This window comes from Zonotrichia albicollis, chromosome 2 (assembly GCF_047830755.1).
Source record: "Zonotrichia albicollis isolate bZonAlb1 chromosome 2, bZonAlb1.hap1, whole genome shotgun sequence".
NCBI lineage: Eukaryota > Metazoa > Chordata > Aves > Passeriformes > Passerellidae > Zonotrichia > Zonotrichia albicollis.
This window is the reverse complement of record NC_133820.1, coordinates 15,073,945-15,085,866: the sequence shown is the minus strand read 5'-3', so window position 1 is coordinate 15,085,866 and position 11,922 is coordinate 15,073,945. Positions and strand designations below refer to the sequence as shown.

The 11,922-nt window shown below is 42.1% G+C and overlaps 1 protein-coding gene across 1 annotated transcript in view; it reads right to left on the bottom strand.

The window, feature by feature from the left end:
- Positions 1-300: 300 nt before the first annotated feature.
- The window catches only part of IGSF5 (immunoglobulin superfamily member 5), a 31,507-nt gene continuing 19,885 nt past the window's right edge, over positions 301-11,922 (bottom strand). The window contains exons 7-9 of the mRNA XM_005494263.4: positions 11,669-11,781; positions 10,444-10,520; positions 301-1,341 (exon numbers count right to left, since the gene is read on the bottom strand). Of these exons, the coding sequence (XP_005494320.1) occupies positions 1,273-1,341; positions 10,444-10,520; positions 11,669-11,781 (259 nt within the window). The 3' untranslated portion in view covers positions 301-1,272. The remainder of the gene's footprint in view (positions 1,342-10,443; positions 10,521-11,668; positions 11,782-11,922) is intronic.

Here is an 11,922-nt window from a genome sequence, read left to right as displayed (position 1 = left end):
AAAATGCCACCAGCACACAAAATCTGCCACGAGTTGAGAAGATACCAAATGCTAAATGTGCAAAGCAATTTCTCCTTCCTGAGTTCAGGTCTCAAATTCCTCAGTGTTGATGCACGGAGTGTCACTGGAAGGGGTTTGAAGCAAGGGCTTCTTTCAGGAGCGCGTCTGTACCAAAGATTAACGTGAGACACACTGAATAATTCAGAATTCTTTGAGTGGGAAGGAAGAAGAGCACACTGAAAATATCTTGTTTTTCTGGAAGAAGTTTTCCTTTTTGTTAAAGAAAAAAAATATAAAATATTAAGATTGAACTTTTTTATTATGAAATAGAAGATTTCAGACAAAACATTTCGTCAGTTTTAGATATGGTCCATGTGCTGGATCTGCTCTGCTGAGAAGCTGCTTTATTAAAGTGCATTTCCCATGGTCATTATCAACTGTATCCCTGAGGAAAAAACACTGTTCAGACTGAACTCCAGAAGCCACCATTGCTGTGACACAACTCAGCCCAGAAGTAGAACAGACATAAAACATTCAAGCAACAACTCTTCAAAGTCAAGAGTTTCAAATCTACATTTTGCAGTTTACGATATTTGAATTTCAATTTTTTTTAAAAAGGTTTTTTTTGGCACATGGGTGATTGGATTTTATTTTGAAATGGAATTTTAAGGCAAATACATCTCATAAAATAATGCATTGAAATGGAGAAATGTCATTTCTGATCCAAAGATAGTTTTGTTAGAAATTTTGAAGCAGCCTCCATGAAAACTTCCCTTGATTTTATTGCAGAATAGGAATGGAAAAATGTTGTTGATCTGAAAGCTCAGGATGATCAGCTGTACATAAAATATGTTTAAAAGCATGGATATTGCATTAACCATTATTATATTAACCAGTTTTTCTGAAATAATAAATATCTTGCATTTCCCGTCCTTGATCTTGCTGTAACACAACATTCCTATCTGACAGTTTTGCTGATTTCCTGGGGACCCAAAACGTGGATTCTTCTTCCACAGTCCCATCAAACTCATTGTCCTGGAAATTAGGGCAGTCTATTTCTATCATTTATGTCCATTATTTTGCTGTGATATCACATGCTGTGATTTCACAATTTTATCTTTATTGCAATTTTATTCCATTGCATGAGGGAAAAGAAAAAAAAAAAAAAGAAAAATAACTTATAAGTTAAACTGAGAGAACTGGTTTTAACTTTTCTGCATGACATGAAGGCATCCAAACATGTAAAAAAGCAACTTCTTGGAGAAGCACATCCTACACGAGTGTCACATTCCTGATTTTCTTTGGGCTGATGGGATAATCAGGACGCCTTTGAGGCCGCACCTAGGGGAGAGCAAAACCAGTGAGAGAGCTGGAAGAAATCCCAGAGAAGCAGTCCCACAGGGGGCCTCAGGAGGTTACCTGCCAACCCCTCAGCCCAGAGCATGACAGCAAAATGGGATTTATCACCAGCAGCCCACTCACAATCCAAACACAAAGGAGAGCACGAGCGAAACAAGAGCTCCACATGCACCACGCTGCTGCTGGCAGTGCTGGCAATTCATGATCTGCTCTCAGTGCTGCCTGAGAACTTCTTGTGGCCTCTGCAGCCTGTGTAATCCTAAGCAAAAGTGATTTGGGGTGTTCCTCCTCTGGTTCTCGTAAAGGAACCTGTAAATGTTCCTTTTAAAAATCTGTATATTTGCTTTTTGTACATTGCTGTAAAAAATCTGAATATTTGCTTTCCAAACCCATCAGAAATCAGAGCACAGCAGCATTTCACATGGCTGGGAGATCACTGTCGGTGTCTCAGTGTTTATCCAAGCCAGGCTTTTTTTAAACTTCCCAAGACTGCCAGGATTCCACTGCCACTGACTGCACTGTGGGATCAGAGCAGGGAAAATGCTCAGCAGCCTTGGAAAGCTTCTCCTCCTTCATCTGAAACAAGGGCAGGTGCATCTCCAGCCCTAACTACTCCTGTGCTTTTACAAAATGTCATTGCAGAGGAAAAGAAAAGGAAAAATTCTCTCTCAAATGCATCTGAGTAACAAAAACTGTGGATTTTTAAATGTAGTAGAAACATTTCTAGTAGAAAAAACATTCTAGTAGAAACAGCTCTTCCCTGTAATTCCTCACCTGGTCTCAAGCTCTTGGAAATTAATGGAAATTTCACCGTTTTTCTCAGTGAAATATTTTATCAAGGCAGACTTGGCTCTCTGACTATTGACCAATTTTCCTGAGGTTTGTTTCTGGAGCATTAATCATGCACAGTCTGTATTGCTCTGGTATTCTTCCAGTATTAAACATCTTCAATAATGCATTTGGTACATATACATTATTGAATAACAGATGGAGGCAAATGTTAGATAACAAATGTGGACAACACAGCTCTGGTATTTAATGAGCCCCAGCACCACTGTGGGATAAATTTAACCATCCTAGGAGCATTTCATGAGACAGCTGCCTTCTGTTTTAAACACAACTCTCTTTCTCCACCCTCCCATCCCTTCTTGTAGCCAGGACATGCTGCTGTTTTCTAAATTTACCCTTCTTTACTGTTTATTTTTGCACAGAGGAGAGGTACTTTGAGAAGTAACAGCATTGCCTGGCTCTGCTCAAGGACCTTTTCCAACACCCCTCTGCTGCACTTGATTTCTTACCCAAAAACCTCAGTGGTAGTGCCCAAAGGCCTCAGTGTTAAGCAGAGGAGCTCTCTATTACCTCTCCCACCAAAATAATAAATTTTCAAGTAGAACAGGAAAAAAAAAATGAAAAAAAAAAATCCAAAGGCAAGTTTTATGTTTGTGGAAAGGAAATATTCCCACATATTGTTGTCTGTGAGAATAAAGGATACAGAACCAGTAGCATAGTGAGTAACCAGAAGGTTTCAGAGGGGGCCCAAGAACACCCTGTCTCTAAAACTCCCTGAAACAGGTCATGGTTTGTATCCCATGTTTAGCAAGATACTGAGGTGAGAATATTTCCCAGAACTTGCTGGAGAAAAATTTTCTATTGCACCAGATTTGCTAAATGAAAATAAGACATAAATCAGAAAGTTCTCCCAGCAGCATGGTGGAAAGAGGCAGATTTGGGGTAATGATACAGGAGATTTAGGGAGGGAATTCTCTCTCTGTCTTATTCAGGTGATTTCCCACCTGCAGAGCTGCCCCAGCGCAGGGAGGAGCTGGAGCTGCTGCAGAGCCCAGAGGAGGCTCCAGGATGAGCAGAGGATGGAGCAGCTCTGCTGGCAGGAAAGGCTGGCACAGCTGGCATTGCTCACCTGCACAGGAGAAGCTTTGGGCTTGCAGGGCCTGGAGGAGCCCCAGGAAAGCTGGAGAGAGACAATTGCCAGGGGATGCAGGGACAGCACACAGGGAATGGCTCCCAGTGCCAGAGGGCAGGGCTGGGTGGGATCTCGGCAATGAGGAATTGTTCCCTGGCAGGGTGGGCAGGGCTGGGATGGAATTCCACCCCTGGATCCCTGGCAGTGCCCAAGGCCAGGTTGGACATTGGGCTTGGAGCAGCCTGGGACAGTGGGAGGTGTCCCTGCCATGGCAAGGGTGGAATTGGATGATTTTTTTAGATCCCTTCCAACCCCAACCACTCTGAGATTCTCTGATTTAGGTTTGTAGATGATCCTGACCAGCAGGGAGCCAGAGGATGAGCAGCAGCTGGATCCAGGCAGCCCCATGAGAGCACTGGGGAAAGGACAACCCCACCAGGGCTATTTTCCTTTAAAATCCCATCCTCAGGAATGAGCCATCCAGCCCAGTCTGTCATGGCACTTCTCCTCTCCACCAAAGCAGGACCTGAGCAGGGTTTGCTCCTAGGACGGGGCTGATGTCCATGAGGGTTCACCCTTGCCCTGCTGCATCTCTCACAGTTATTTGCTTTAGAGTTGCTTCTACTTCATGCTTACTGTGCTCTGGTGTCAATTAATGAATAATTTCATGAATTTCAATCAGCTCATGCTGTGTGCTGGCCCATTTTCTGGGAAGCTTTCTCTGAAGCAGCAGAGCCTTCCTGAGGTTGCACTTCACTGAAATGGAGGCTGCTGGCTGCTGGTCACCGACCTAAAACTCATTTTCTGAATGGAAGATCTCATGCAACACATCACAAATAATAATGCAGTGTAGTAATGCATTACAAACAATACTTGCAATTACAAATAATAATGCAGAGGAGCAGGACCACAACAACCACTTCCTATTTATACCCTGATCTGCTAGAGCTGCTGGAGCCCCTGCTTGGTTCTGATTTCAAAGTTGTTTCCTCTTTAGATTAATTCAGTGCTTTACTAATCCTGCCAGTCCTATTCTGAGGAAAAAGGGCTTCATCACTCATTACACCCTACAGATTGAAGGGGAAAAACCCCATTTCCAGTAGCTTGTCCACAGCACAACATCACAGGAGTGAGTTCCTGAGGTGGTCCCCCCATCAGGAAGGATGTGCTAACATCAGCATTTCTTTTACATAGTTTAAAATCTCTTTGTGCTGTCAGCTTGGCATCCAGTTAACCATGGATATCTGGTTCCATGCTTCAAAGCCTGCCTGTTGATTTATCATCTGCCTTGGGTGCCTTTTCACAGGGATTGCTATAAAAGGATTATGATACTGGGAAAAGCTTCACATAGTTTTGTTGGTTTGGTGGAGGAAACAGATGCAGCACAGATCTTTTCATCTGCTCCAGCTCTTCAGCCAGACAAAAAGGGAGCTAGCAGCACATGGATGAATCAGGAGGTAAACTGAGTGTGTATCAGCTGCTTTCAGGGGTGAATCCTTCCATGGTGCTTTGAATAGTGATCTTCAGTCAATGAAAGAAGGATTTCTGCCCTTACAAGCAGGTTTCAGTCAGTTCTGCACCCTGTGTGATGTGATGTGAATGATGAGCACATCTGGCCCTGTGGAACAGGACTCTCAGCACTGAGGGGAGGGATGGCAGCTCCTCAGACACTGATGCTGAGATAAACTCAAGGCTTGCTATCAGCCAGCCAAGAAATATTCAAGCCCAACTGCATGAGAACAAAGTGCTGACATTAATGTGGCAGGAGGGCTCCCAAATGTGTCTGCATGCATCACACACTGGGCTGACAAAAACAGAACAAAGAATCAGGGGGAAAAGCCACAGATTTCTGCTTCTGAAGGTTATTTCTCCCCCTACCCTTAATTTTCAATTTTGATTCGAAATTAACTTCTTTCCCCCTTGGTTTCTTCATGGGTTAATCCCACCCTTATGCCTTAACTCCTCCCCTTCTCCCACAGATATTTAGGAGAAAAAAAATCTGTAAACTGCCCCTGCCATTTCTTTATCTGTATCATCAATATTTATTGCTCTCAGGGGGGCAAAGCCACAGATTTCTGGTTCTGAAGGTTATTTCTCCCCCTGCCCTTAGTTTTCAAGTTTGATTCAAAATTCACTTCTTTTACAGGAAAACACTCACCCCCATAAATTGTGGATACCCACAAAATAATTCAGATACATTATTACTTCAAGTAATAAACCAATTCCATCTTGCTCAGTACATTTCCCTGCCCACCAATACAGCCTGGAAATTCCCCCTTATGTCTTCATATGTTAATCCCACCCTTATGCCTTAACTCCTCCCCTTCTCGCACAGACATTTGGGAGAAAAAAATCTGTAAACTTCCCCTGCCACTTCTTTATCTGTATCATCAATATTTATTGCTCTCTTAATCAAGATATGCTAACCAATGGATATCATAACATGACATATCTGCAGCCCATTTCATCAGCAGGTGGAAAATTGTTTGCTTTCATCAATTTATTTTTCTATTTATTGACCTTTTAATTCAATTTTGATAGCTTAATTTTTCTTTCCAACAACCCTCAGAGTCAGAGCAGCTCTATATGGGGCAATAAATGGAGCTGCAATTCATCATTCATTTCCTTCTCAGGATAAAACCACAAGCACAGCTAAATAATATTCCCAGTTTATAGAGTGTCATTTGGAGTAGTTAGGAAGAAAAATAGATCTTTCCCCATTAAGGGAGCCATGACTCACTCACTGGGAGGAGGAGTGAGGCTATGGAAGATTCCTGGAGCTGGGCAGGAGTCACAGCAGGGATAGGTCCAGCCCATTGGAAATGAGCATTCCCTCCCTCATGGAATGGGCTCCTGATTTATCACAGAGACCTTTATGGCATATTAAATGAGCTCATCATGAAGACTGCCCAATCCTGCAAGTTGCTCAGTCCTCAGATCTCCTTCTGTGGGAATTTGGAGAACAGAGCTCCTTGGAGGTGGTGCTGCCCCAAAATCTGCAGAATCCCAGGCAGGGGATGCCCCTTGTCGCAGACATATTTTCATTAAAAATCATTCCTTTCTTTCTGGGAAGCCGAGAGGCCTCAGGAACAAAATGTAAACAGGATTATCTGCTGCTGTAGAATGCAACAGGTGGATCTGTGATTGGTCTCATGTGGATGTTTGGAATTAATGGCCAACCACAGCCCAGCTGGCTCTCTCTCTGTCCGAGCCAGAGACCTTTGTTATTCATTCTTTTCTATTCTTAGGAGCCTTCTGATGAGAACTTTTCCTTCTATTCTTTTAGTATAGTTTTAATGTAATATATATCATAAAATAATAAATCAAGCCTTCTGAAATATGGAGTCAACATTTTCATCTCTGCCCTCATTCGAAAACCCCTGTGAACACCGCCACAGCCCCTCACTGCTCTTGGGTTTTGGAAGGAGCACTGTGGGGCAGGGACTGAGGAACTGTTCCCCGAGTGGATGCTGGTCCCTAAAACCCATTTTTGTGGCAGCTCAGCCCTGGTGCTGGGAGCAAGGATCACACTCACCCATCCCTGACAGGAACTACATCTGCAATTAAACAGAAGCCTGCACCTCTGCTCTCAGTTTGACCTTTTCTCAGTTAATATCATCACAATGAAGACCTTCCAGCACCTCTGACTGATTCTCTTCTGGCCTCCTCTTCCAGTGCCTGGTCATTTTTCACTCAGCTCAATAATTTGCTTCATTACTCATCATTTTTTAAACGTCTCACACACTTTTGATTTTCCTCCCTTGTTCTTTGCCAAACCTTTTGTTCAGGTTGTGAATTGATCAGTGCAATTACTGGGCAGCATTTATCTTCTGTGGACATTTTGCATTAGTTTCTGATTCAAAGAGTTTGAGTGGCCAAAAGCTGAGCTCAGTGTTTTTCTGTTGTCACCCTTTGTGACACATACCAGGGACTTCAGGTTTGTACCCAGCTGGGTCTATGGGTAACAAATTCTGAGGAAGCAAAACTAGTGATGTGAAGTCTCCTTCAATCTCCCAAATCATTTAATATTGTAACTTTTTTACATCTGGAACAAAAGGGATCAAATTTGAAGCCCTTACCCTCAGAGACACGAGAACAGATAAGGTTTTACATCTTCAATCTGCAATTTTTCCATCAGTAGATGGACTTCCTGCTCCTCAGGGAGGCCTTGGATTTTCCCTCCTTCTTCTTGACCTCTAAAGAAGCACTTCTGCAAGGACTTCTGCTCATTTTTCCTGATTACCCAGGGAGAGAGAAGTAATTTATTGGAGTCCACCCCTCCCTGACCTCCTTCACTGTGGAAAGAATCCTCAGGAAACCTTTTCTTCCTTGGGTTTTTTGGGTTTTTTTTAACCCCTACTTCTCCCTAAAAGGCCCTAGAGAATAAAGATGAATATCTTTGGGAATGTTTCCAGTAGTCAGGCAGGAAAAGCCAAGTGAGAATCACAACTTTCTGTGCTTGGAAGATGGCAGGAGGGCAGGTGGCTTCTGAAAAAATTGTTGGATTCAGCACTAGCCAGCAAACAGCTAAATAAGTGACCACCTGATTTCACCTGCTTGACAAGAAATATAATGAAAGAGCACTACAATGGTTATTAGGCAATGTATTGGCATCAGTAGTGATTGAACTTTATTGGAATATATCCAGAACAACTTTTGTGAGAAAACCTTTATTATGCAGTTAACAGGGAAGGTTGTGAATGTAAAAGGAAAACACTCTTTGTCTGGGAAATGTGTTGCTCAGTTTGCATTTGTTGCGATAAAATTAAATCACAGACTGCAAATGCACGATTTAGGGTAAAATTTCAGCAGCCTTTTATCAGCTCCTGCATGCACAAATGGAGCCATCACAATATACCTAACTATTTAGTGCAATACAACACAAATTGATAAATAGTTTGTCTTCACCAAGCCATTTTTAGATTGCTAAATATTCCTCTAACACATGGAAAATAGTTATGAATTGTTTTCACCTCTTGATTCTCTCTTGGTGTTTTTCAAGAATGTGTGTGCAGCTCTTGATGCATGTAGAAGCCACTGTGGCAGAGTTTTTATATTGTCCAGGGAGAGAGAACTGGTTTGAAAATCATAAATATTTCAATGTTATGCTGTGTTCCTGTGATGGATTCAAAGTTTCCCTGGCCACTTGATCTCCTAGGCCAGCTAACCCAGGATTTCATGTGGAGGCTGCTCCTTTCATGTCTCAGTTTGAATCAGGACAGTGAACCCTGATGGTCCCCACTCACAACATCATTGTTCTCACAGTGGATGGAGCTGCCTGAGAACACCCAAATTTGATGCCTTTCAGATGTCACCAAATGCCTTAATGCCACCACCACAGTGCCCAACCAGTGCCCATGAACCATCAATGAGCACCCAGGCACTGGGCAATGCCCAAAGGGATCCCAGAACCACCAAATCCCAGAGGCACCAAGGCTGGCAGAAACCTCCAGATCATCCAGGCCCATCATCAACCATCACCACCATCGTCATCCCTAAACCATGGTGCCACATCCAGATGCCTCTTGGAGTCAATATCCTGCCCTGAAATGGGTCCAGCAGCAGAAATGTGTCCTTCAGATCATCCAGTCCCATCACCAACCATCACCACCATCATCACCCCTAAACCATGGTGCCACATCCAGCCACCTCTTGGAGTCAATATCCTGCCCTGAAATGTGTTCAGGCTGCTCAGCACAACCTCTTCTGGCTGTGAGAGCAGACACCACATGCCACATGCATGGAAGCTTCTGTTCACTGTCCTGATTCAAACTGAGACATGAAAGATGCAGCCTCCACATGAAATCCTGGGCTAGGAGGCCTAGGAGATCAAGTGGCCAGGGAAACTTTGAATCCATCAAAGGAACACAGCATAACATTGAAATATTTATTATTTTTATACCAGTTGTCCCTGGACAATATAAAACCTCTGCCACAGTGGCTTCTACCTGCATCTATAGCTGCAAACACATTCTTGAAAAACACCAAAAGAAAATCAAGAGGTGAAAGTTATTTATAACTATTTTTCATGTGTTAGAGGAATATTTAGCAATCTAAAAATGGCTTGGTGAAGACAAAAATTTTTCAGTTTTGAACAGGGCTTCTCAGTATATTGTGACGGCCCCATTTGTGCATGCAGGAGCTGATGAAAGCCCCATAATCCTGCTCACAAGCATTCCAAACTCTGTCTGAAAGTGTTGCTTGGAGTTACAGATCCACACTGATGCCTCCACTATTTTGTGCAGACTTTTCAGCTTTCCTTTGAAACTGTTTTGTTTGACAAGTAATTCGTGTCAGCCATGATAACTAGCAGGCACAAATGCATCAGTGTCATTGCTGTTATTTTGTACTGGTATTATGTGATCATTGTTTTAATTGTTGATTGAGTGCTTCCTAAATTTCATTGTGTGCCAAGAGAAGTTGACACACTCTGCTATGATTTATGTGCAGTGTCATCCCCAAGACAGATTTGTGCATTGTACATGTTGAAGCAGCTCTTCAGAAATAAATGAGTTATTACTGTGTTGAGGAGTGAACTCAGTACCACATCACCACCACTCTCTCAAGAGAATATTGGCAAAAAAACCATCCTGGAGGTGCTAAATGGATTTTATAAAAAATATGGCATAAATTAAGGTTCACATTGCTCTTGTGCAGGAAGCTAAGGGAGAGCAGCACCAGCCCTCAGAATGAGGTCACTGAGAATGGAACCAGTGGAGGAGCAAACACTGAGCTCTTCTTTTTGCATTTTATCCACATGGAAAAGGGGCAAATCTCTGGGGGCACTGGGTGTTTGCTTTCCCTCCTGAGATAACAAAGATTTCAAGATCAATGTAAAGTTCCTGATTGAAGCAACTTCTAGAATATCGGAAAATACAGTCAAGAAAGAATCCAGAGAAAATTCACATTTATTTACTCTCTCTACACTGGATTTTGTTTGCAGAGGAACCTCAAACCTCACCTTCACAGAGCCTCCATCTTAGACCCACATCTCCTTCAAGTCTGAAGGAAAATGCACTCAAGAATGCTGAGGGGACATTCCCCTTACCCAATTACATCTGTCATTGACTTCTAATTATCTACCTGCCCAAAATCTATGTGCAATACACACTCTGTGAAAAAGCAAAACCAAAAGGTCGAGATATTCAAGAAATCAGCATTACCTTTGGTACAGAGCTGATGTGCAAATTGTCATCAGGGCCAGCAAACTTGGAAAACACTGGGGGAAGAGAGGAAAGTCCTGCAACAAGAATATAAAGTGTTAATGTTACTCAGTGTCCATCACAGCAGGAACCACAATGGCTAAAATTAATTATTAATTAATAATATTAATTATTAATATTGTGAGCAAAACCAAGGCTAATTTTTTGGGCTAACATGGCCAGATTTTTGTACTGAGGGAGTTTGCAGGGGTAATTTATGTGAGGTGACACCAGGAGCTGTGACATTGGTGGCACCTATGCAATAATTTATTTAAGGAAAGGTAAAAACCCAGCACAGAAAGACCTGGGAAAGAGGAGTGAGAAAGGAACAGTCCTGGAGACACCCAGGTCAGCGGAGAAGGGAGGTGACCAGCCACGGTCAACCCAGAACACCAACAAATATGAAAAAAGCCAGTCTAGAACTCTGTGGAATCAATTTGTCCAGATCCACTTAATTTTCCTTTTAATTTTTATACCTGCTGCATTTTGCAATACTACACACTCTCAAAATCTTTCCCCTGCACTTATTTCTTCATCACTTATTTGTCAGAGAGGAAAGGATGTGTGCCTGGATTACAGACTCTGCACAATAATTTTGTGCCATTAAGTATTTGATTAAATGTTTTGAGAGTAACGTGGTTAAAAATGCAAGTGCTGGGTAACGATTTACATTTGCTTTTGAAGAGCCTTTGTGCTTAAGGACAAGAATTTATAATGCTAACTTAGTCATTTATCAGTAAAATAATAGTTCACTAACTGCCTTTATTCCTTCCTTCTTCTCTTTCTTTCCTTTTTCTTGTTTTAATTTTTTTCCTTTTTTTGTGTGTGTGTGTTGGCAGTGGTGAATTTTCTTTTATTTTCACAGGCCAACTGCAAAATATTGCCTACTTTGCTGCTTGTATGAAAATCCATTCCTCCCACATCTGGCCCCAGAAGAACAAAGGCATTTAAAAAAACAAACCCAGAACTAAATCTAAATTCAATTGCACAGAACTTGGGTGTTTCCACAATATTTTTGGAGGATCCTCTTCTGAAACATCAAAAATGTTCTGGAGAGGTCCAGGAAAACCACAACTCCTTCACTAAATATTGTGAAAGCTCATAATTTTAATTTCTTGACCTGTTGTCCAAAAGGCCCATGTTGAGAAGCAATTTGACAATCTGTGATTCAGCAGCTTAGACTCACCTGAGCTGTGCTCTGTGTTCCACAATTCCTCTGGAATGTATCCCAGATTTTCACTGCCACTCCTCTGCCTGTCTTCCAAACCACCTTCCTTTTTCTTCTCAGCTGAAACTTTTCTAGAAAACAAAAAGGTGTCATTAGAAGTTCTCCATGGTGGGAGAACTCTTAGGTAGCAAACTAGAAAGAAGTAAATGTCTCACATCCCAAAAAATGGTATTTTTACACCTAAAAAATATAAAAAATTTTACACCTAAATT